The sequence below is a fragment of the Symphalangus syndactylus genome, chromosome 6, assembly GCF_028878055.3.
Source record: "Symphalangus syndactylus isolate Jambi chromosome 6, NHGRI_mSymSyn1-v2.1_pri, whole genome shotgun sequence".
Taxonomy (NCBI): domain Eukaryota; kingdom Metazoa; phylum Chordata; class Mammalia; order Primates; family Hylobatidae; genus Symphalangus; species Symphalangus syndactylus.
The window spans coordinates 93,226,037-93,252,564 of record NC_072428.2 but is presented as its reverse complement, the minus strand read 5'-3'; the positions used below and the strand labels follow the sequence as shown (position 1 = coordinate 93,252,564).

At 39.6% G+C, this 26,528-nt stretch overlaps 1 protein-coding gene across 16 annotated transcripts in view; it reads left to right on the top strand.

Moving 5' to 3' along the window:
• The window catches only part of NAPEPLD (N-acyl phosphatidylethanolamine phospholipase D), a 52,256-nt gene extending 25,733 nt beyond the window's left edge, over positions 1-26,523 (top strand). For 12 of the 16 annotated variants that reach the window (XM_063641551.1, XM_063641553.1, XM_055283489.2 and 9 more), the window contains 3 exons: positions 5,839-6,485; positions 10,889-11,003; positions 22,428-26,523. In XM_063641551.1, the coding sequence (XP_063497621.1) occupies positions 5,839-6,485; positions 10,889-11,003; positions 22,428-22,553 (888 nt within the window). In that variant the 3' untranslated portion in view covers positions 22,554-26,523. Of the gene's footprint in view, positions 1-5,838; positions 6,486-9,228; positions 9,466-10,888; positions 11,004-22,427 lie in introns of those variants that run through there. The other 4 variants (XM_055283490.2, XM_063641556.1, XM_055283502.2 and 1 more) reach the window with 3 other exon arrangements.
• Positions 26,524-26,528: the final 5 nt, after the last annotated feature.

Here is a 26,528-nt window from a genome sequence, read left to right as displayed (position 1 = left end):
GACAGAGAAGATTAATTAAACAATGTCTTTCAATTTTAATAAATTTCAGCAATTCAAAAAAAATTTACATTCTGAAAAATTTCCTCAAGAATTTGTTTCATTTTTATTTATTATTATTATTATTATTTTTTGAGACGGAGTCACACTCTTTTTGCCCAGGCTGGAGTGCACTGGCGCCATCTTGGCTCACTGCAACCTCTGGCCTCCCGGGTTCAAGTGATTCTCCTGTCTCAGCCTTGCGAGTAGCTGGGACTATAGGCGCCTGCCACCACGCCTGGCTAATTTTTTTTGTATTTTTAGTACAGACAGGGTTTCACCATGTTTGGCCAGGCTGGTCTCGAACTGCTGACCTCAGGTGATCCACCTGCCTCGGCTTCCCAAAGTGCTGGGATTACAGGCGTGAGCCACTGTGCCTGGCCCTATTTGTTTCATTTTTAAACCTTGTGTCTCATAGAGTCGTAGGGATGACTGAAAATGTCACCATATACAATTTTTTTATAAAACTAGAAAATATGAATACTCTGATTGCAACCATTCATAAAATAGAACTACAAGTACAGATCATAATGTTAACAGTGGTTATAATATCTGCATGTTGATATAATGATGGCAACTATTTATATTTTTCTACATTTTCTATATATTAAGAGCATTTTCTCTTATAATCAAGGAGTTTAAAAATACTAAGCCATTTTGATAGATCTTATACTCTTAGTACACATGGCAAAAATGTCAAACATTGGCATCAATAATTAATTAAATTGGAGTTATTTTGGTAACACATGTATCTTTATTCAGTGTTCACATATATCTTATAAATGTGAAAAAGAAAAATGTTATTTTTTAATTTAAAAAATCTGAGTTGCAAATTACAGTATAGGTAGTAAAGTTTTCTAAGATGGTGAAAATGTACCTTCAGTTGGAAGAAAAGTATTACCTTGTCTTCTTTAAAAGTGATATTTTAAAAACATGGTTTAAATGTATTTGAGTCACATCTTTCTTTTTTGTCTCATTAATACACACAAACACATACTCTTAAAATAGTAAGTATGTTAAGAAGATATGAGTTTCATTGTTTAATTTTAATGTAAGTTAGTATTTATGCCATTGAAGGAGCATGGCTTAGTGAAAGAGAGGTCTTTGAGTCAGGAAGATCTGGATTTCACTCCTGATTGGATACTTACCTCTTGCATGACTTTGGCAAGTTTCTTAGTGACCCCAGTCTGCCTTGGTCTGGTCATCTGTAAAATGGCGATAATATTTGCTTCACAAATTTAGATGACACAGTATACCTAAAGCACCTTGCAAAGAGTAGCTATTGAATGAACGTTAGGATTTTTCCCTTTTCCCGAGCAAAGTAAAACATTAATTAGTGTACTGATTAATTATGAGTCTTGGGATTTTCCGTTTTGCAGCTTTCAAAAAGGAAGACCAGCCAAGAAAGTCTTGATCTAGCCATGAAAATGCCACATGAGTGATTAGTTTCCTCAAGTAAACAAGAGTCCATCTTCTCCCCACCCCTTTTTCTATATGCTTTTTCTTTCTTCCTTTTTTTTTTTTTTTTTTTTTTTTTAAGATGGAGTTTTGCTCTTGTTGCCCAGGCTGGAGTGCAGTGGCGTGATCTTGGCTCACTGCAACCTTCACCTCCTGGGTTCAAGCGATTCTCCTGCCTCAGCCTCCCTAGTAGCTGGGATTACAGGCATGCACCACCACGCCTGGCTAATTTTGTATTTTTAGTAGAGACAGGGTTTCTCCGTGTTGGTCAGGCTGGTCTCAAACTCCCGACCTCAGGTGATTCATCTGCCTTGGCCTCCCAAAGTGCTGGGATTACAGGTGTGAGCTACTGTGCCTGGTCTATTATTATTTTTTAATTATTATTTATTATTATTTTTAAATAGAGACAGGATCTCACTATGTTGCCCTGCTGGTCTCAAACTACTGGCCTCAAGCAGTCTTCTGGCCTAGGCCTTCTGAAGTGTTGGGATTACAGGCATGTACCACAGCACCAGCCTTAAACTTTTAAAAATAGTTGTATTAATATAATATAGGCTTCACATATTTAAAATGCATAATTTAATGAGTTTTGACATATGTATATACCCACGAAAAGATCACCACAATCAAGATAATGAACATACATATTATCCCCAAAAGTTTCCTTGTGCCCTTTTGAAATTCATATCCCCTTATTCTCCCAACCTGGACCCCAGGCTGTTACTTTTTAAGAAAACATGTTATTAAATGAGATTTAATGAGAGGAAGTATGGTTCACTACAGTGGGTCTGGCTGGGTGACCTTGCCTGAGTGCTATAACTTCCCTAATTCATTGTGTTCTTACCTGTAGAATGGAACTGGTTTATAGGACTTACTTCCAGTGTTGTGGTCGTAGCCAGTAGCAGTTAGTACAGTGTCTAGCACATAATAAGCACTTCATAAACTGTAGCTATTGTTAATAGTATTTTGTTTTGTGTTATGCTAAAGTACTTGATACATTAGGTAGTTCATCATCATTATGTGCCCAATATGATGCCAAGTACGAGTACGTAGTGGGTAGTCAGTTTATATTCATTCCCTCTCCCTTTCCTCATTAATTCTGGATAAGTATGCCTCTTGGCATATGTCATTGTTCACTAACCCTAACTGCCAAATTTAAGAACTGATTGAAAGTTGACATTCATTCATTTACTCATCCATTCAACAAATTTTGTTGAGCACATACTGTGTTTCATTAATCAAACTGAGCACTGAATGATTCCACCTTTCATAAGACATGGGATAAATTCTGTGTACATATAACCAGAATATCCAGAGGAGATGTGTGAATAGGAAGATATGGAAGTTGAGAGGCAAGAGTTAGTGCTTCCAGCTGTGGGACTCAAGAGATGGCCCGAAGGGATAAGGGGGAAGGTAATTTAACCTGAGAAATGGGATGAGTACCGTGCAGGGTTCTTGAGCTCAGTCTAGGAGTGGGAAGCAGTCTCCATGTAGGTGGGGCACAGCACATATGGAAGAGGAGCATGAAACAGCCAGAGAGAATTGGGGCAGTCCCTGGGCAGCTCACTGCTGGGCTGAGGAGGTGAGACAGACTTTGTCAGGCAGTAGAGAGCCAGTGGAGATTTTGCAGCAGAGGAGACTTAAGTTATACCTTAAGTTGGCTGTTTTTGAGGTGGCTCTTGTGCATGGATTGAGTTGACAGGCAGATAGTTGAGCAATCTGGAGAGCTTTGAATGTCTGAATATTTCTTAGCATCTTAACCAGGTTAGTAGCTCCACGGAAATGCAAAAGATTGGTAGGATTGGTGCCTGGTTGGTTGTCAGGGTTGGAACTTGCCTGTTTTTTCTTTTGGACTACTTGTAGAGTGCTTATTATGTCCCAGCCACTCCTAATTCTATCCTCACAGGAATGAAGCATAGGTACAATTATTACACCCATTTTCCAGATGAGGAAACTAAAGGTTGGAGTGGCTAAGAGAAACCTTTTTGTCCTCCACCTGTGCTGCTCCTTCTCTTCCTGTCCAGGCCTTCTTCCCATTCAGACTCACTCTCCCATTGACCTCTCAGTTTCCCTTCACCAGCATCTCCCCATCTGCCCTCTCTTGTCTGTGTCTACCGCTGTCTCCTTTGCTCAGGTCCTCATCTCTTCATATCCTGGCAACTGTTGTGACACTCTCCATGCCATCATTTGGACTCTAGAATTGTTTTATCTAAACATAATTGGGTCATGTCTGTGTGTATGTGTGTGTGTGCGTGCACGTGTGCACATGCACACGTGCATGTGTGTGTGTGCACGTGTGAGGGCAAAAAGATACTTCCTAGGCCGGGCATGGTGGCTCACACCTGTAATCCTAGCACTTTGGGAAGCAGATCGCTTCAGCCCAGGAGTTCGACGCCAGCCTGGGCAACATGGCAAAACCCACCCTGTCTCTACAAAAAAAAAAAAAAGATGCTTCCTCATTGTCTTAGAGTGAAGCGTGACACTCAAGGCTCTTACTGTGTTCCCATCTTTATAGATTTAGTTTGTCCCCTGCCCTTAAACACCACATTCCTGTTTGGCTCTGTACCTTTGCTTGGGTAGTTTCTCTACCTGAAATGCCCTTCTTCCTTTTCTCTGCATCATGAGTTTCTCATCATTCTTCAGGAACTCACACAAGTCACTGTGTCTGTGATGCCTTTGGCAACTGGGCTCTTCATTCCTTCTTATCAGGCTATAACATGACCTGTATTTTAACTACTTATCCAGTACCACACCCTTTCAAAGTTGATTTAGTGGCAACTTACAAACATACATAAAGCAGTAAAAAAAGAAATGGATGAGGTATAGAATTACTATACCTAGCCAGTCTAGGAGCAAAACGGACTATTAGACTAGAAAAATAAAACCAAGAATAAAATTAATACAGAAATACGTTCCATCATGTGCTGCACATTGCTGCAGGTGGCCTCAGCTTTTCCTCTGAACTTCCTAGTTAAAGAGAGAAGTAGCATGAAATCTTAAGAGTTTTCCCAGTGACAGAAATGACAAAGCCAGGTGCTCTGGAGAAAGAGAGTTTTTCCTGAAACGAGATGGGAGAGAAATGTTTCTGGGGTAAGTAGGAAGGTGGAGGTGGTACCAAGTCTGCAGCCTGAACACATACATGGTGAGTTTCATGAGGTGGCTTTCTATGAGAGACCTCCATGCAGCTATATAGCATGGTACCAGAGCACAATTCAGTAAAAGAGCTTTATAAAAGCCAGGACTGTGATGCTGCAACCCTACAACTTTTTGTTGGCCTAGCTTAATCCAAGTATAAAATGTAGAATAACCAAGGAGTAATACTCTTCATGCTTTGTTATAGTTATTGTTTTATATCCATTTACCGCCCCCCTTATCTCAGTGATCAGCTTCTCACAGGGAGGGATCATATTCATGTTGGTTTGATTAATGGTAGAAAATCAGAAAGGTAAGGAATGAGGAAAACAATTTATGACTGTGATTTGTCCAGGAATCATCACAGTGTTCCATTTTGAATTGTAGGTACTCAGAAAGTGAGATTCAGGCCAGGCACAGTGGCTCATGCCTATAATACCAGCACTTTGGGAGGGCAAGACAGGATGATTGCTTGAGCCCAGGAGTTCAAGACCAATCTGGGCAACATAATGAGACCCTATCTCTACAAAAAATAAAAAATTAGCTGGATGTGGTAGTGCTGCGTGCCTGTGATCCCAGCTGAGAGGTTGAGGTGGGATGATCACTTGACCCTGGGAGGTTGTGGCTGTAGAGAGCTCTGATTATGCCACTGCACCCCAGCCTGGGTAACAGAGCGAGAGCTTGTCTCAGACAAAAAAGAAAAAAAAAAAAAAAAAATATATATATATATATATATATATATCAGATTCATGATTCATGTCTGAGAGCCAAGAGCTACAAATAAATGGTCATAAGCTTTCTTTACTATTTCCAGGGACTGACCTGCTTTTAAGGCAGTTTTTAGCAGCAAATACATCAGCTGAGTAGAATGGCAATAGAAAAATGGCTGCATCTGGGCCAGTCTACTTCTGGCACTACTGAAGAGAGCCTTTAAAAAATTAATACATTTAGCAGCACTCAAAAGTTTTAAATTTAATTTTCTCTTTTGCATTTGGGAGGAAGAAGATTACCATATTATCATGATTATTAAGTCAGATTCAGAAAGAAGTATGCATTTTCAAGAAAAAAGCAAAAGTGTAGCAAGTTTATTGAATGACTTTAGTTCTCTGAAAATAGCTCTCCTTGCCATTATTTAGGTCAAAATGTGGACTATGATGATATAATACTTTTTTTTCTAACTACTCTTTTGTCTTGCTTTCTTTATACATAAAGGAACTTGACAAAGAACTCCCAGTGCTTAAGCCATATTTTATCACTAACCCTGAAGAAGCTGGAGTGAAGGAAGCTGGCTTAAGAGTCACATGGCTGGGACATGCCACAGTAATGGTGGAAATGGATGAGCTCATATTTCTCACGGATCCCATCTTTAGCTCTCGTGCTTCACCATCGCAGTACATGGGTCCAAAGCGATTTCGTCGTTCCCCGTGCACAATAAGTGAACTCCCTCCAATAGATGCAGTCCTTATCAGTCACAACCACTATGACCATCTGGACTACAATTCTGTCATTGCTTTGAATGAGCGATTTGGTAATGAGTTGAGATGGTTTGTGCCTTTGGGTCTCCTTGACTGGATGCAAAAATGTGGCTGTGAGAATGTGATTGAGTTGGACTGGTGGGAGGAGAATTGTGTCCCCGGACATGATAAGGTCACCTTTGTCTTTACACCTTCCCAGCACTGGTGTAAAAGGACTCTAATGGATGACAACAAGGTGCTTTGGGGCAGCTGGTCTGTCTTGGGGCCTTGGAATCGATTTTTTTTTGCAGGAGATACTGGTTATTGCCCTGCTTTTGAAGAGATAGGAAAAAGATTTGGACCTTTTGACCTTGCAGCTATTCCCATCGGAGCTTATGAACCAAGGTATGTGGAATTCCAAAGAAAACATTCCTGCTACATGATAAGTTAACTGAATTTAAAAGTAAAGCACTTATGATTTTTGTGACACTGTAATTTGTGATTTTGATGGTGGACTTTGTTATACATGATTGGGGTTTGGTAGGTCAGATTCAATTAGATTTTATTTTTAAATATTTTAAATTAAATATTTTTTAAATTGACAAGTAAAAATTGTGTATATGGTGTGCAACATGTTTTGATATATGTATGCATTGTGGAATGACTAAATCAAACTATTTTACATGTGCATTGTCTCACACACTTAGGTTTTTGTGGTGAGAATTAAAATATTTTAATTATAGTCGTATGAGTTAAAAAAATTACTCGAAATCAGGGATGATGTTACCATAAGAAAGGGATCAAGGTTTAAAGAATTACTATACCTAGCCAAAAGTTCACATACCATTCAACTAAACTGGTCAGCCAGTAATAAAACCTACTCTTGTTCTTTCACATGGAGAATACTTTCTTTATATAACCACTTTTTGCTCCATAACTTGAGTGCCCCAATCCCCTGTCCTGTAGCTCTCCTACGTTTAGCAAAGAGAAAAAGCAAGGAGTTGGCCTATAGCATTAGTCCCTGGTGAGGGTTTTATTTCAGGGAAGTTTAACTTCGCTGGTGAAGTTAATCTGGTCATGATGTTGTACTACTCACCACTCATCCTCCAACCTTGACATACTAATGACCTATTTCAGAGCAGCGAAAGGTCACACTCTCATTGGACACCTAGGAGACTCATCCACTGTCTTTGTTTTCCTTAATATTATCTGTTTAGGGAAAAGAGAAGTGATTTCAAAGAATTAAGTTAGATTTCAGTCAACTCTGGTTTATATGTGCAAATAAAGAGAAAACAAAACACTAATAGTAACAAAGCAATGGATAATTTTAAAAATATTTTATTCTATAGTACATGGACAGATACATACAAAAACATTTTGTTTAGGTAATTCCATAAGTGGAAGAACAAGTATTTCTCTAATACATAGATGAGTTGAATGAATCTAATCCTTTGTTTTCATCTGATTTTGTTATTTGCTAAATTTTTACATTCACTAAAACCATTTTGTCCCTATTTTTATTTACTAATGCTTATTTATCCCTTTTTGTTTTTTGCTAGTTTCCTTATTTGGAGGGGCTAGATATTTTTACCCTTTTTTGGTTCTGGATAATTATTAAAATGATTACAAATCAGTATTGGCGCTTGAATTTTACTTTTCTAATTAAGTAGTTATAATTCTAATGAAACCTCTCAAAACCTGTCAACTTATATATTTTTAGAACTGTTACAAATCAGTTTTATATTTGTAACATAAAATTGGTCTTTACTCCATGTATGTTCCTTTTTTGGTTGGTTGTTTGAGATGGAGTCTCACTCTGTTGCCCAGGTTGGAGTGCAGTGGCGCGATCTCGGCTCACTGCAACCTCCGTCTCTGGGTTCAAGTGATTCTCCTGCCTCAACCTCCCAAGTAGCTGGGACTACAGGCGCCTGCCATCATGCCTGGCTAGTTTTTTTTATGTGTGTTTTTAGTAGAGACAGGGTTTCACCATGTTGGCTAGACTGGTTTCGAACTCCTGACCTCAAGTGATCTGCCTGTCTTGGCCTCCCAAAGTGGTAGGATTACAGGCATGAGCCACCATGCCTGGCCTGATGTATGTTCTTAATAGATTAGAACATCTTTTATTTATTGTTATGAAAATAAGTTTTCATATGTAGTAATATATAAATTTGTCACATATATTTGTGATGATAAAATGTGTACAACCAAATTTACTCACATAATCCCCCTTTCCTGCTTGCATTGCAGGCAAACAGGAAACAACTAAGATGGGAAAAAGACAAGGAGGCTATTATTTGCCCTAAGAGAGTTAAACTGTGGTAGCCTCTAATGTGTAGTCTGTTTCTTCGGTCACTATTAACGGCTTTAGAAATAAGATATTGAATAACGCTTGAGAGTGCTCTATAAATTTAAGATGTTTACACCGAAAACAACTTGCAATAATATGCTTGGAATGTTTCATTCTTACTTTAGGGAATCTCCTGTCACCAGGTATTCTATCCAAGTCAGTTAAGATTTTAAGTTTTTATTTTAATTGTTATATCACAGTAAAAAATTTAAATCTGTTTCAGGTGGAAAGGAACATATCTATCCCTTTGATTTGCACTAGGATTTTAAAAAAATCAAGAGAGAAACACCAAAAACCATTTTCATCTTTCCCTGAATTCCAAGAGTCAGGAGATATGGCAGAACAGTGCTGCTCTCATTTGCTGTTGAGGAGAACACAGTGGCTTTGTTTTCAGCCTTCTCTAGGACCCAGCAACTCCTAACAGTAAATATCTGTTGCAGATAGATAAACTTCTCCATGATGTCTTCTGTAAAGTGTGGAAGCTCCTGTGCTGAATCCATGTCTGTTGGTCTTCACTGTAGTGTTAGTTGTCTCTGGCAGACTAGGATGTAAATAATGTGAACACAGTGTTGTTTTTCCTCCTTGAAACTGATGGCTTGGAAGGCAAAGGATTTGCTTGTAGACAGTACACTTTCTCCTTTATATCAGGAATAATACATCTTTCTTCTGAAAGTGTTGGTTTTGTTTACTCTTTTGGGAGAATTCTATGAAAGTAGATGATGTTCTCTATGCTTTCCTAAGCCTTGTCTTGTTTAATCCTCACAATACCCTCACATAATGGGGTAAATTTATATTTCACAGGCAAAGAAATAGAAGCTCAGAGAATTTGAACAGACTTTCCAAAGGCATTCTAAGAACTGCAAGAGCTGGGATTCACACCCAAGCCTTCTGCCTCCTGAGCCCTTGCTCTTCCCAAGACATTAGGCAGCCTTTCATTATTTCCTTAATCATTTACACATTCATCTGATCTTCTTGCCAAACCGAACACCTCATTGTTCAGTTTTATGATTAAATAAAATTTCTTGAATAGTAATTGGATATTTGGCTCCTGGTCTTTAAATTTTATGTATTAGTTTTTGTTTATTTTTGCTTTAGCAAGTTTTTACAAATTTGTATCAGCAGGACATACAAATTCTTTTGTAACTGGAGCTTTGGTTTTTATTTCTTTACCAATTATTCAGTTTCTTTGATTCATATCCAGGACTGTAAAATATCTACTGTTAAAAGTAACAGTGAGGCAGGACTTATTTCCCAGTCTCAATTGATACAGTAAAAAAACTGGCAGCTGGGCGCAGTGGCTCACGCCTGTGATCCCAGCACTTTGGGACGTGGAGGCGGGTGGATCACAAGGTCAGGAGATCGGTACCATCCTGGCTATCACGGTGAAACCCCCTTCTCTACTAAAAATACAAAAATTAGCCGGGAGAGGTGGCACGTGCCTATAGTCCCAGCTACTTGGGAGGTTGAGGCAGGAGAATCGCTTGAACCCAGGAGGCGGAGGTTACAATGAGCTGGGATCGCAGCACTGCACTCTAGCCTGGGCGATAGAGTGAGACTCAATCTCAGAAAAAAAAAAAGAAAAAGAAAAAACTGGCAAAAATCAGCAGATGGTGACAAAAGTGATCCCTCGCTGCCCTCATTGCTCATTAGCCTAAGACACTCCCACCATCACCATGACAGTTTACAAATGCCATGGCAACAACCTAGAAGTTACTGCCCCTTTCCATGGCAATGACCAAGAAGTTACCACCCTATTCCTATAAAGTTCTAAATAATCTGCCCTTCAATTTGCATTAACCCATTCCCGAATTTACATATAATTAAAAGTGGGTATAAGTGAGTGTAAATACAGTTGCCAACCCCTCATATGTTGCCAACTCTGAGTGCACTTACTGCCTATAACTTAGCACTGCTCTGCAAGGAGCAGTATCATTTAATAAAAATTGCTAGCCAACGCCACTGGCTTGCCCTTGAATTATAATTATTTCGTTTGTGAGGCCAAAAACCCTCCTGGGCTAAGCCTCAATTTTGGGGCTTGCCTCCCCTGCATCATCAGTAAGTTGTATCTTCAGATTGATCTAGTAAAATCAAAATATACATGGAACAAAAATCTCACTATTCAGAGGGGAGTTTGCTTGAGAATTATTTTATAGCAATTTGTACAAAAAAGAATTTCACTTGTTTTATTTTTCAACAGAAAGTGTACTAAAGGAGATGGTTTTGCCTCCTGTGACTTACTCCTGTGCAGAATTTTACAATCTAGCCTTGACCTGGCCTTCAGACTTGGTTTCTAGCTGGCAGCTGGGCAGCTCCCCAAAATTGCATGTTTTATCCCAGTGGTTCTTAATTCTCAACATCCATAGTCCTGCACAGAATCTTAAAGTTTGGTTAAGTGAAACAGATTTTAGAATTTAGTGTATATCTCAAAGGTCAGAATTAAGAAATTGCTATGTTTCATCAGGTGGTTTATGAAATACCAGCATGTAGACCCAGAAGAAGCTGTAAGGATTCACATTGATGTCCAAACAAAGAAATCTATGGCAATTCACTGGGGAACTTTTGCCTTAGCAAATGAGGTAAGTTTGATTGCGATAAAAATAACTTTGTGTGTTTGACCAATGATAGGATTCAGGCATCACCGTTCCTTAGTTTTCAGACCCAAGACTCTGGAATCAGATACTGCACAGTCATCACAGTCACTGCATGAATTAGGGTGGTAAATCATACTAATTAGTAGAACAATACACACATATACAGTCAGAAAAAAAAAAAACCTCATTGTGTTTTCTTTTGGCTTATTTCTGAAGTTAGTAAAGCTTGTATTTGTATAACCAAAAATCTGTATGTGGTCTGGAGAATAGAAAAGCAAGCCATCATATCTCACCCCTCAAGCAGGCTCTCATGCTAGCAGAAGATAGAAGTCATGTATGTGATGCAGATGTTAGAAGGGTAAAGTGCTGTAATGTGGAACAGATGAGATGGTCTCAGAATCAGGATGTTTGCTGATGGCAGGGGTCAGAGAGGGCTTGATGGAATAAGTGACATTTGAACTTGGCTCTGAGAGGGCAGTGAGGAAGGCATTTTCAGAGGAGGAAAGGGCAGAGCATGGGCTTGGAGGCAGCTAGTGTGGGGAATACTTGAATCAGTTCAGCAGGAGAGTGGAGGGCAATAGGGAGAAGGCTAGTGTGGAACTTTCTAGAAATACGTTCAGTAAACATTGACTCGGTGTCTGCTATGTGCCAGGCATGGGATAAATGTGTTTTTATTCCTAGATTAAAACAGAAGAGCTAATTTTTCCTTAAGGCAGATGGACCCTAGAACTCTGCCACTAGCCTGGGTTCTGGGATCAAGCAGAGGATAGTATAAAACTTTCTCTCCTTTCCTGGATCCAAGGTCTTCTCTAAACAAAACTTAGAAATGTATGGTTAGGCCCAGTGCAGTGGCTCACACCTGTAATCCCAGCACTTTGGGAGGCTGAGGCAGGTGGATCACTTGAGGTCAGGAGTTCGAGACCAGCCTGGCCAACATGGTGAAACCCCATCTCTACTAAAAATACAAAAAAAATTAGCCAGGCTTGGTGGTGCATGCCTGTAATCCCAGCTACTCGGGAGGCTGAGGCAGGAGAACCGCTTGAACCCGGGAAGTGGAGGTTGCAGTAAGTCGAGATCGTGCCACTGTACTCCAGCCTGGGCAAAAGAGTGAGATTTGGCTGGGCACCTGTGGCTCACACCTGTAATGCCAGCACTTTGGGAGTCTGAGGCGGGTGGATCACCTGAGGTCAGGAGTTTGAGACCAGCCTGTCCAACATGATGAAAACCCATCTCTACTAAAATTAGCCGGGCGTGGTGGCAGTCACCTATAATCCCAGCTACTCGGGAGGCTGAGGCAGGAGAATAACTTGAACCTGGGAGACAGAGGTTGCAGTGAGCCGAGATTGCGGCACTTCCTACCATCCTGGGTGAAAGAGCAAAACTCTGTGTCGAAAAAAAAAAAAAGTGAGACTCTGTCTTTAAAAAAAAAAAGTGTGGTTAGGACTTGGCTTCTTTACTTTCTGTGGCATCTTCCACATCCCAGAGCCTCTCTGCAGGAACCCAGTGTTTTCTTGTGGTTTTAGTTACTTCTCTGTCTCATTTATGGCCTGCCCTCTCCCAAAGAGGCAGTGTGTTCCAAAATTACCTAGTACACTGCCTGCCGATTCCCCCACTCCCCCACTCCCTAATCAAAATTCCCATGCCATGAGGCAGCAACACTGAGCCACAATGCAGCAATTCTTAGCCACTGTTGGGAGAAGGAATAGAATAATGACTAACCATAGGGTTGGGGGGAGGATAAATGAGAATATAAATGTGGGTGTGTGGGTGTGTATTTGGAGAAGGGAGAAGTTTGAGACTGGTTTCCAATGCCATACCACTATATTTAGTGACAATTTCTTATTCCATCTATGTATGTGTGCATGTATGCACATATTCCATATGTATGTTCCATATATATGTGACTTCGATGAAGTAATGGTATTTTATTAAGCCTATGCAAAGAAAGGAATCAAGGTTGACTCCTAGATTTTTAGCTTCAATAGCTGGTTAGACAGTTGTGCTCTTTACTGAGATGGGGAAGATGAGAGAGGATTAAAAAACCTGTCTTCGAGAATTATTGTGTTATTCAGCCTTCGAGAATTATTCCTGTTATAAACCTAACCTCCATCTTTATTTCTTAATGAGAATGTTAATAAAAACTCATTTAGCTTTCAGCAATTTGGAATTTGTTCATGTTTTGATGTTGAATAAACCTCATAACTATGAGTTAGTTGAATTATAAAGCAGATATAATCTTCAGAGAGGATATGTTACCCATTACTTTTTTTTTTTTTAATTATACTTTAAGTTCTGGGATACACGTGCAGAACATACAGATTTGTTACATAGGTATACACGTGCCATGGTGGTTTGCTGCACCCATCAACCCGTCATCTACATTAGGTATTTCTCCTAATGCTATCCCTCCCCTAGCCCCCCACCCCCTGACAGGCCCCAGTGTGTGATGGTCCCCTCTCTGTGTCCATGTGTTCTCATTGTTCAACTCCGACTTATGAGTGAGAACATGTGGTGTTTGGTTTTCTGTTCTTGTGTTAGTTTGCTGAGAATGATGGTTTTCAGCTTCATCCATGTCCCTGCAAAGGACATGAACTCATCCTTTTTTATGGCTGCATAGTATTCCATGATGTATATGTGCCACATTTTCTTTATCCAGTCTATCACTGATGGGCATTTGGGTTGGTTCCAAGTCTTTGCTATTGTGAACAGTGCCTCAGTAAACATACGTGGGCATGAGTCTTTATAGTAGAATGATTTATAATCCTTTGGGTATATACCCAGTGATGGGATTGTTGCGTCAAATGGTATTTCTGGTTCCAGATCCTAGAGGAATCGCCACAGTGTCTTCCACAATGGTTGAACTAATTTACACTCCTACCAACAGCGTAAAAGCATTCCTATTTCTCCACATCTACTCTAGCATCTGTTGTTTCCTGACTTTTTAATGATCACTATTCTAACTGGCATAAGATGGTATCTCAATATGGGTTTGATTTGCATTTCTCTAATGACCAGTGATGATGAGCTTTTTTTTTTTCGTATGTTTTTTGGCTGCATAAATGTCTTCTTTTGAGAAGTGTCTGTTCATATCCTTAGCCCACTTTTTGATGGGGTTGTTTTTTTCTTGTAAATTTGTTTAAGTTCTTTGTAGATTTTGGTTATTGGCCCTTTGTCAGATGGATAGATTGCAAAAATTTTCTCCCATTCTGTAGGCTGCCTGTTCATTCTGCTGATAGTTTGTTTTGCTGTGCAGAAGCTCTTTAGTTTAATTAGATCCCATTTGTCTATTTTGGCTTTTGTTGCCATTGCTTTTGGTATTTTAGTCATGAAGCCTTTGCCCATGCCGATATCCTGAATGGTATTGCCTGGGTTTTCTTCTAGGGTTTTTATGGTTTTAGGTCTTAACATTTAAGTCTTTAATCCATCTTGAGTTAATTTTTGTATAAGGTGTAAGGAAGGGATCCAGTTCCAGCTCTCTGCATATGGCTAGCCAGTTTTCTGAACACCATTTATTAAATAGGGAATCCTTTCCCCATTTCTTGTATTTGTCAGGTTTGTCAAAGATCAGATGGTTGCAAATGTGTGGTGTTATTTCTGAGGCCTCTGTTCTGTTCCATTCGTCTATATATCTGTTTTGGTACCAGTACCATGCTGTTTTTGTTACTGTAGCCTTGTAGTATAGTTTGAAGTCAGGTAGCATGATGCCACCAGCTTTGTTCTTTTTGCTTAGGATTGTCTTGGCTATGTGGGCTCTTTTTTTGTTCCATATGAAATTTAAAGTAGTTTTTTCCAGTTCTGTGAAGAAAGTCAATGTTAGCTTGATGGGGGTAGCATTGAATCTATAAATTACTTTGGGCAGTATGACCATTTTCACAATATTCTTCCCATCCATGAGCATGGAATGTTTTTCCATTTGTTTGTGTCCTCTCTTATTTCCTTGAGCAGTGGTTTGTAGTTCTTCTTGAAGAGGTCCTTCACATCCCTTGTAAGTTGTATTCCTAGGTATTTTATTCTCTTTGTAGCAATTGAGAATGGGAGTCACTCATGATTTGACTCTTTGTCTGTTATTGGTGTATAAGAATGCTTGTGATTTTTGATTCTGTATAGGAATGTTTGTGATACATTGATTTTTGTATCCTAAGACTTTGCTGAAGTTGCTTATCAGCTTAAGGAGATTTTGGGTTGAGACGATGGGTTTTTCTAAATATACAATTATGTCATCTGCAAACAGAGACAATTTGACTTCCTCTTTTCCTAATTGAATACCCTTTATTTCTTTCTCTTGCCTGATTGCCCTGGCCAGAACTTCCAATACTATGTTGAATAGGAGTGGTGAGAGAGGGCATCCTTGTCTTTTGCCAGTTTTCAAAGGGAATGCTTCCAGTTTTTGCCCATTTAGTACGATATTGGTTGTGGGTTTGTCATAAATAGCTCTTATTATTTTGAGATATGTTCCATTAATACCTAGCTTATTGAATAACTTGAAGGGCTGTTGAATTTTGTCAAGGCCTTTTCTGCTTCTATTGAGACAATCATGTGGTTTTTCTCATTGGTTCTGTTTATGTGATGGATTACGTTTATTGATTTGTTCATGTTGAACCAGCCTTGCATCCCAGGGATGAAGCTGACTTGATCCTGGTGGATAAGCTTTTTGATGTGCTGCTGGGTTCGGTTTGCCATTATTGAGGATTTTTGCATCGATGTTCATCAGGGATATCGGCCTGAAATTCTCTCTTTTTTGTGTGTGTGTCTCTCTGCCAGGTTTTGGTATCTCTGCCAGGTTTTGGTATCAGGATGTGTTATCAGGATGATGCTGGCCTCATAAAACGAGTTAGGGAGGATTCCCTCTTTTTCTATTGTTTGGAATAGTTTTAGAAGGAATGGTATCAGCTCCTCGTTGTACCTCTGGTAGAATTTGGCTGTGAATCTGTCTGGTCCTGGACTTTTTTTGGTTGGTAGGCTATTAATTGCTGCCTTAATTTCAGAACTTGTTATTGGCCTATTCAGGAATTTGACTTCTTCCTGGTTTAGTCTTAGGATGGTGTATGTGTCCAGGAATTTATCCATTTCTTCTAGATTTTCTACTTTATTTGCGTAGAGGTGTTGATAGTATTCTCTGATGGTAGTTTGTATTTCTGTGGGATCAGTGGTGATATCTCCTGTATCATTTTTTATTGCATCTATTTGATTCTTCTCTCTTTTGTTCTTCATTAGTCTGGCTAATGAATCCAGCTCCTGGATTCATTGATTTTTTGGAGGATTTTTCGTGTCTCTATCTCCTTCAGTTCTGCTCTGATCTTAGTTATTTCTTGTCTTCTGCTCGCTTTTGAGTTTGTTTGCTCTTGCTTCTCTAGTTTAGTTGGATGTTAGGGTGTCAATTTTAGATCTTTCTCACTTTCTCTTGTGGGCATTTGATACTATAAATTTCCCTGTACACACTGCTTTAAATGTGTCCCAGAGATTCTGGTACATTGTGTCTTTGTCCTCATTGGTTTCAAAGAACATCTTTATTTCTGCCTTAATTTCGTTATTTACTCATAGTCATTCAGGAGCAGGTTGTTCAGGAGCAGGTTTTTCAGTTTCCATGCAGTTGTGTGGTTTTGAGTGAGTTTCTTAATCCTGAGTTCTAATTTGATTGCACTGTGGTCTGACAGACTGTTATGATTTCCTTTCTTTTGCATTTGATGAGGAGTGTTTTACTTCCAATTATGTGGTCAGTTTTAGAATAAGCGTGATGTGGATCTGAGAAGAATGTATATTCTGTTGATTTGGGGGTGGAGAGTTCTGTAGATGTCTGTTAGGTCTGCTTGGTCCAGAGCTGAGCTCAATTCCTGGATATCCTTGTTAATTTTCTGTCTCGTTGATCTGTCTAATATTGACAGTGCAGTGTTAAAGTCTTCCACTATTATTGTATCAGAGTCTAAGTCTCTTTGTAGGTCTCCTAAGAACTTGCTTTATGAATCTGGGTGCTCCTGTATTGGGTGCATATATATTTAGGATAGTTAGCTCTTGTTGCATTGATCCCTTTACCATTATGTAATGCCCTTCTTTGTCTCTTTTGATCTTTATTGGTTTAAAGTCTGTTTTATCAGAGACTAGGATTACAACCCCTGCTTTTTTTTGCTTTCCATTTGCTTGGTAAATATTCCTCCATCCCTTTATTTTGAGCCTATGTGTGTCTTTTCACGAGATGGGTCTCCTGAATACAGCACACTGATGGGTCTTGACTCTTTATCCAATTTGCCAGTCTGTGTCTTTTAATTGGGGCATTAACCCATTTACATTTAAGGTTAATATTGTTATGTGTGAATTTGATCCTGTCATTATGATGCTAGCTGGTTATTTTGCTTGTTAGTTAATGCAGTTTATTCATAGTGTTGATGATCTTTGCAATTTGGTATGTTTTTGCAGTGGCTTATACTGCTTGTTCCTTTCCATGTTTAGTGTTTATTTCAGGAGCTCTTGTAAGGCAGTGACAAAAATCTCTCAGCATTTGCTTGTCTGTAAAGGATTTTATTTCGCCTTTGCTTTGAAGCTTAGTTTGTCTGTATATGAAATTCTGGGTTGAAAATTCTTTTAAGAATGTTGAGCTGGGCCTGGTGGCTCAGGCCTGTAATCCCAGCACTTTGGGAGGCTGAGGCAGGCAGATCATGAGGTCAGGAGTTCGAGACCAGCCTGACCAACATGGTGAAACCCCGTCTCTACTAAAAATGCAAAAATTAACTGGGCGTTGTGGTGCATGCCTGTGATCCCAGCTACTCAGGAGGCTGAGGCTGGAGAACTGCTTGAACCCGGGAGGTGGAGGTTGCAGTGAGCTGAGATTGCACTACTGCACTCCAGCCTGGGTGACAGAGCGAGACTCCATCTCAAAAAAAAAAAAAAAAAAAAAAAAAAGAATGTTGAATATTAGTCCCTACTCTCTTCTGGGCTTGTAGAGTTTCTGCTGAGAGATCTGGTGTTAGTCTGATGGGCTTCCCTTTATGGGTAACCTGAAGTTTCTCTCTGGTTGCCCTTTACATTTGTTCCTTCATTTCATGCTTTATGAATCTGATGATTATGTGTCTTGAGGTTGCTCTTCTTGAGGAGTATCTTTGTGTTCTCTGTATTTCCTGAATTTGAATGTTGGCCTGCCTTGCTAGGTTGGGGAAGTTCTCCTGGATAATATTCTGAAGAGTGTTTTCCAACTTGGTTTCATTCTCCCCATCACTTTCAGGTACACCAATCAAGTGTAGATTTGGTCTTTTCACATAGTCCCATATTTCTTGGAGTCTTTGTTCATTTCTTTTCACTCTTTTTTCTCTAATCTTGTCTTCTTGCTTTAATTCATTGAGTTGATCTTCAATCTCTGATATCCTTTCTTCTGCTTGATCGATTCAGCTATTGATACTGTGTATGCTTAATGAAGTTCTCTTGCTGTGTTTTTCAGCTCCATCAGGTCATTTATGTTCTTCTCTAAACTGGTTATTCTAGTTAGCAATCCGTCTAACCTTTTTTCAAGGTTCTTAGCTTCCTTGCATTGGGTTAGAATATGCTCCTTTAGCTCGGAGGGGTTTGTTATTACCCACCTTCTGAAGCCTATTTCTGTCAATTCATCAAACTCATTCTCTGTCGTTTTCTTCCCTTGCTGGTGAGGAGTTGTGATCCTTTGAAGGAGAGGAGGTGTTCTGGTTTTTGGAGTTTTCAGCCTTTTTGTGCTGGTTTCTTCCCATCTTTGTGGATTTGTCTACCTTTGGTCTTTGATGTTGGTGACCTTCAGATGGGCTCTATGAGTGGACGTCCTTTTTGTTGATGCTGATACTGTTCCTTTCTGTTTGTTAGTTTTCCTTCTTACAGGCCCCTGTGCTGCAGGTCTGCTGGAGTTTGCTGAAGGTCCACTCCAGACCCTGTTTCCCTGGGTATCAACAGCGAAGGCTGCAGAACAGCAAAGATTGCTGCCTGTTTCTTCCTCTGCAAGCTTTGTCCCAGAAGGGCACCTGTCAGATGCCAGCCAGAGGTCTCCTGTATGAGGTGTCTCCCAGCCAGGATACACAGGGGTCAGGGACCCACTTGAGGAGGCAGTCTGTCCCTTATCAGAGCTCGAACACTGTGCTGGGAGAACCACTGCTCTTTTCAGAGCTGTCAGGCAGGGACGTTTAAGTCTGCTGAAACTGCACCCGCAGCACCCCTTCTCCCAGTTGCTCTGTCCCAGGGAGATGGGAGTTTTATCTATAAGTCCCTGACTGGGGTGCTGCCTTTTTTTTTTAGAGATGCCCTGCCCAGAGAGAAGTCTAGAGAGGCAGTCTGGCTGCAGCGGCCTTGCTGAGCTGCGGTGGGCTCTGCTCACTTTGAACTTCCCAGCGTCTTTGTTTACACTGTGAGGGGAAAACCACCTACTCAAGCTTCAGCAATGGCGGACACCCCTCCCCCTACCAAGCTCAAGCGTCCCAGGTCAGGGTCAGACTGCAGTGCTGGCAGCGAAAATTTCAAGCCAGTGGATCTTAGCTTGCTGGGCTCTGTGGGGGTGGGCCCCGCTGAGCCAGACCACTTGGCTCCATGGCTTCAGCCCCCTTTCCAGGGGAGTGAACAGTTTTGTTTTGCTGGCATTACAGGTGCCACTGGGGTATGAAAAAACAAAACAAAACTCCTGCAGCTAGTTTGGTGTCTGCCGAAATTGCCAACCAGTTTTGTGCTTGAAACCCAGGGCCCTGGTGGGGCAGGCACTAGAGGTAATCTCCTGGTCTGCTGGTTAGGAGGACCATTGGAAAAGTGCAGTAACTGGGCTGGAGTGCACTGTTCCTCCCGGTACATCCTCTCACAGCTTCCCTTGGGTAGGGGAGAGAATTCCCCAACCCCTTGTGCTTCCCAGATGAGGCAGTGCCCCACCCTGCTTTGGGTGCCTCACCCTCCGTGGGCTGGGCTGCACCCACTATCTAACCAGCCCTAATGAGATGGACCAGGTACCTCAGTTGGAAATGCAGAAATCACCCACCTTCTGTGTCGATCTCACTGGGAGCTGCAGACCAGAGCTGTTCCTATTCGGCAATCTTTTTTTTTTTTTTTTGAGATGGGAGTCTCGTTCTGTTGCCCAGGCTGGAGTGCAGTGGCACAATCTCAGCTCACTGCAACCTCTGCCGCCCAGGTTCAAGCAATTCTCCTGTCTCAGCCTCCCAAGTAGCGGGGATTACAGGTGCCAGCCACTATGCCTGGCCAAGTTTTGTATTTTTAGTAGAGATGGGGTTTTGCCATGTTGGCCAGGCGGGTCTCAAACTCCTGACCTCAGGTGATCCGCCCGCCTCAGCCTTAACTGGCATGAGTCACTGCACCCAGCCAGTTACCCATGACTTCTAAACACTTTAACACTCTTTGCATATATGCTATTATAGTAGCTGCCTCATGTAATATAAGCAGATTAACTTGGCAATACTCTAAAATTGCATATATGGCAACATCTAATTTATCTAGGGAATGATGAGTGGATTTCCTACATATATTTAAGCACTAAAACTTAAATTACTAGTTTTGATGGAAACGAATTTCAAGCATTATATATGTACATTGCCTTTCAAGTAAGCAGGGTCTTTACTTTGAATATATTCTATTGTTGTATATCATGAAACTGACCCCTTCAGGAATTCACAAGTTGTGTGTGGCTGGCTGCCTAGACCCTAATGGATCCAGAGTGCTCGGACTCTTCTGCTTTTCCCACTTACTCATATTGATCTCTGATCTACTGTCTTGCTTTATACATAGTTGTTTTGTCCCATGGTTATGGGGCATTTTTATCTCCCTTCTGGACTAAAGTGCTTGGACTGTGAGCTCTCAGTCACTCAGAAGCCTTTCAGACCTACCTCCAGGGTTATCTTCCAGATGGTTGAAACAGCGAAGAGTTGATCTGTGAAGAAACTCAGAAAGATACTGCTAAATCTAGGCAGATTAAAGACAGAGGGTCTACTGCCAACTCTAACATATCAGAATTCTCACTAAATCCACACATCGCCCTCTACACTAAAGTTATAGCTTAGCAAATAAGTTACTGATGTAAGGTGATTCTGTGTGTATTGTTAGCCCAGACTTGTACAGCATTGGAGAAAGAGAATTTAACAAAAGAAGTTATTTTTCAATGGGAAAAAAGCTCATCATTTTGAAATCTCTTAAAATAATTTAGGAAATTATTTCAGGGGAAATTTCTTGACTTAGGGTATAAAGTTAAATTTTATTGGTAATATAATTAGTGATCTTTTTTCCTTTATATATAAAATAGACTGAAAGTAAATTCTTGTTACCAACTATCCATTACTAAGGGGTTAGCTCTAGGAATACTGGATAACCAACATACAGTTAAAACCAAACTTACTCAGTTGTCAGTTGAAAGGTATCGTTTATCTTTAAACATAGCCATAAAACCTGGAACTGAGCAAGGGGGAAAAGGATGACCTGTGTGTGGCCAATAACTGTTACCAAATCTGTGCATTTAAGGACTCAGGAAACTTACCTGGTTTTACTTGCACGTCATTGGCTATCCCTTCTTATTCTCTGTTGCTAGTCCCTCCTCTCCGCTTGCTCTGAACAGTGCGTGCCGTAGGAGTCAGTCCATGGACCTCTTCTCTTCTGTAGTTGGTTTCTCCCTTGGGAATCACATCCAGTCTTATGGCTTCAAATACCACCTATCTGCTGTTCCTCTCTGGCTCAGATATTTTTCTTCTGTAATCCACATTTATATATCCAACTGTCTCCTTCACATCTCCACTTGGATATCCATTAGGTACCTAGAACTAAAGTCTGAAATTAAACTTTCTCATCTTCCCTCAAGCTTTTCAAACATCTCAGTAAAGGGTGACTCCCATTTAGCAATTACTCGGCAAAATCTTGACTCCTCTTTGCCACGCACAGCTCAACCTTCATATTCTCTGGGATCTTCTTTCATTCTGTAGACTGTGGTTTCTGTATGTGACTAGACTTTTTGAGGATAACAACCCTTCAGCAAAACAATTTGCTCTAGCATTTGGTACACACACACACACACACACACACACACACCATAATTTGATTTCCATATTTTTCAAAAATGTTGGTAACATGTAATTCTCTAATATCATCATCTTTGGCACTGATTCCATCTAGATTGGAATTTCATTTGGTGAAACCGTGATGATTGCATGCAATCCAGTGATGTTCAAAGATAGCAGCAAATTTGACATACATGGTGTTGGCATGGTTTCTATCCAACCAAATACCTTTCTGTTGACTTAATTGATGACTCAAAACTGTATTAGAAAATGTATAGACCCATTTGCTAATGCTTCAATTAAAAGAAAGGGCCTTATTCTAACTAGGCATCTATTGGTTATTTTAGTTTGAACTGTTATTTGGAAAATCTCCCAAATATATGTATAATCTTTTTCTATTTTTCTTCTTTCTACCTTTGGCCAGCATTACTTAGAGCCTCCAGTGAAGCTGAATGAAGCTCTAGAGAGATATGGACTTAACGCTGAAGATTTTTTTGTCTTGAAGCATGGAGAATCAAGATACCTAAATACTGATGATGAAAACTTTTAATAAATGTGAGCACAGGCACTCTTAATGAAAAAGGCATCATCTGATATAAGTTTGAAAACAAATGAAAAGACTTAGAAATTCATGAATATTGTGATTATTTTACATTTGGAAACAACTTCTGCAAGTTTATGTTTTATGTTTTGTGTAATAACTTGCTTCCTAATATGATCAGCTCATGTACACTATGAGGGGGTTCAGGGGTGGGTCATTTAAATAATGAATTGGCTAATGTGGATTTTAAATCTCATATCATGATATAAGCACTGCAATGGAAATGTTTTTACTAAAGCATTATACTTTTGTGGTACTAGAATTTCCTGAGGTGAAAAACTGATACTGAAGACTCATTTTTCTTTTTTCCATTCTTCAGGACCTTCGGCAAGGTGAGTCAAGGCTGTCTACCTACCTAGATTTTTTTCAGAGGCCTACAAATACAAGTGTCTTTCTTATATGCACATTATAATAAATGATGAAATTCAGTCCAACATGCTTATTATAAACATAGCAATTCTTCCTCTATCAAATTAGCATATATGCCAAATATTAAATATGGTTTATTTCGGTAAGCATAAAAACATAGGGGCTATCATTTTTTTTTTTTTTTTTTTGAGACAGAGTCTCGCTCTGTCGCGCAGGCCCAGGCTGGAGTGCAGTGGCGCAATCTCGGCTCACTGCAAGCTCTGCCTCCCAGGTTCACGCCATTCTCCTGCCTCAGCCTCTCCGAGTAGCTGGGACTACAGGCGCCCGCCGCCACGCCCGGCTAATTTTTTTGTATTTTTTAGTAGAGACGGGGTTTCACCGTGGTCTCGATCTCCTGACCTCGTGATCCGCCCGCCTCGGCCTCCCAAAGTGCTGGGATTACAAGCGTGAGCCACCGCGCCCGGCCCGGGGCTATCATTTTTAAAGACTTGATTTTTTCTATTGTGGTAAAATATACAAATACATATTTGCCATTTTAAACATTTACTATTTTAACCATTTTTAAGTGTACAGTTCTTTTGCATTAATGCACCCATGACCACCATTCACTTAAATTTTTAAAAGAGAGAACAGTATATTCTTTTCCTAGAGCCTTTAGATGAGAGGGAACAGTATATTCTATTGCACGTCTACAATTCCCAAAAGACCTCTTACTTTGGGAGGCCAAGGTGGGTGGATCACTTGAACCCAGGAGTTTGACATCAGCCTGGGCAACATGGTGACCTCCTGTCTCTCTCGGAAAAAAAAAAAAAAAGAAAAAGCCGGGTGAGGTGGTGTTGTGTACCTGTAGTCACAGGCACTTGGGAGGCTGAGGTGGGAGGATCACTTGAGCCCAGGAGGTAGAGGCTGCAGTGAGCTGTGATCGTACCACTGCACTCCAGCCTGGGTGACAAAATGAGACCCTGTCTCAAAAGAATGCCCTCTTCTTAGCTGAGCAGAGGAAGGGAAGGAGTGTGGCTATGAGAATATGATTTATGCCATTTTCTGTTTTTAAATCTAGAAGATCTTCTAAGCACAAATATAGCTACAATGAAATATTTTACAGACAAAATGTTAATCGACCATATACTTTGAATTAAATGTTTTTAATTTTCTCTACACATATTTTTTTCCTAGAGTCTCTTAGCTCTAAATATATCAATCAGATTTATAATTTTTTTACCTGATTCAGATGTCTTATATTTTTATATTAAATCAACCTTAAGCATGATTCTTTTGGTAAGCCAGTATGAATACCAGTGGGGGGAGAAAAAAAGTCAGTTGACATAAGATTTAGTCCTAATAAGGACTTTGTATTCACTTGATTATTCTGACCCTTCCTAAGGGAGGGAGTTGGATTAGATACCACTGGAGGCCCATTCTGTATTCCTAATCCAGTCTCAGCACTTTATTCCTACAAAATAATCAAAATAGGTTTTCTACACCAAATGCTACCCAGGCAGTGCTCTATAATTTGCACATGTGTATGTGTGGTGCCACGTTAGCCACTAAATCTTAACTTTTACCCTGCTTTCATCATGGATTTTTTGTGTAACCTGAAACAAGTCACCAATGCTCACTGTGCCTGTTTCCTCATTTGCAACAAGAGGATAATTCCGACCTACCTCTGAAAAATGTGTAGAATAAATGAGTTTTTAAAGCACTTTAGAAAATGTAAAGGAGAAAATGATTTCTTAAGATATCACTGCCTAATATAGACAGGTATATTTGAAAGCTAAATACACGTTAATGCTTTTGATAATGTATTGTTCCTATTGCAAATTTAAGCATTATATGTTAGGAGACTAAACATTGAAAACTTTATTTCACTGATTTTTAAACTGGAGTAATAGCCTAAATAAGTAAGTATAAATAATCATTATCAAAATTTAGTGTTTATCTACAAAGATGCGAATCAGTCAAGGGGAAATGTGTATGCAATGTGTGTATATATAATGTATGTGAATGTATGTGATTTTGGGGTACTAAAGCACAAAAAAATCCCCCATAAAATAAACCTTCCTGAAAAGACTGATCATAAACTTTTTCACTCCAAGCAGATGTGAATCAAGATGTTAGGTTTATGGTGGGTTAGCTTTGAGGTGTGTTGCCCTAATACTAGCCAGCATTGTTGTAGCCATATTCCTTGCTGCTGCACGCCGAATTGAAAATCCATCTCTTTCTTACCTCTTCTCTATGAAGCAAGCCAGGTATGTCTTGCTTAAGTATTTCTTCTCCATGAATGGCCTTAAAACGTTATTTTGTATTCATATGTACTGTTTAACTGAGGGTCTCAAAGCACTTTAAACTGTTGTGTTCTATTTCCACTCGTCTGGCCTGCCTCATTTTTCTAGGCCCTTTCATAAGCTGTAAATTTTTTATTACCACTCACGTTCTTTCTACACTGACACTATTATTAAGAACATCAAGCTTCATCTCTGCTTACAGAATCTCACCTTATTGAGTGGGTTCCACTTTATTTTTCATGTTATCTACATTTTGAAGGGTTTATGTGCAAAGTGAAAAATTTTGAAAAATAAGACAAATCCATTCTCTTCAATTAAGTCTAACATGCATTGCACTTGTCTTTTCATCAGTCTTATCCTCTAAGTCAACTTCATTTTCCTCTTTAATTAGTGAATACGCATAGCAATATGTAAGATTTTAGTGAAGTTTCCTGTGATAACTGAGGAACACTGCTATGCCTCACTGCCCAATAGGGTGGGTCATCAATTAGGAGAAATCCCAAATTATAAAAGCCAACATATGCCATGACCTACATAGGAAAAGATGTATTTGTGCATCTTCTTTCTGGGTAAAAATTACTCCCTCTTTTCTCTAGCATTTTGACATTTCAGACTCAATGCTCTGATCTCTAGGGAGTGTGATTATTCAAACTAATGAGAGAGGACAAGAAGACATAGTTTTAGAATCCACTGCTGCTAAAGCACATTAAAAACAAATCCTTGTTTTTAATGTATGCACATTTTCATATTTAATGAATATGCTTTCATTAAATAGGGAGGTAGATTTGAAAAAACTGTTATAAAGAAATGTGCCTTCTGGGGAATGAATACTTTTGTTTATGTCTAGCCCACTGGGAATTTTCAGTTTTCACCTTATACTGAGCCCTTTTTCTAATGTAAACATATTTCTTCCAAGTTTGATTTCTGTATCAGGGTAACATTGAGAACACACATATTTCTGTTTGAGGATTTGTGACTTCCTATGGAAACAGTCTTGTATCTATGTATTTACAAATGAAATTTAAAGTATTCTTAAAGCTTTGCCTTAAATACTGCTTGCATACTGATTTACTTAATGCTAAGCATGGCAGGGGTTATAAATTTAAATATTATAAGACCTGGCTGAATCCCAGATGTATCAATAAATTGTTATAGTAGCTTATGGAATAAAAATACTATTAAAGATAACAAATTTTCATACATTGTATTTTTAGTCGAGTAAAATATGGATGAAAATTAATAAAGTACTGTCAAGGGAAAAAATATGTGT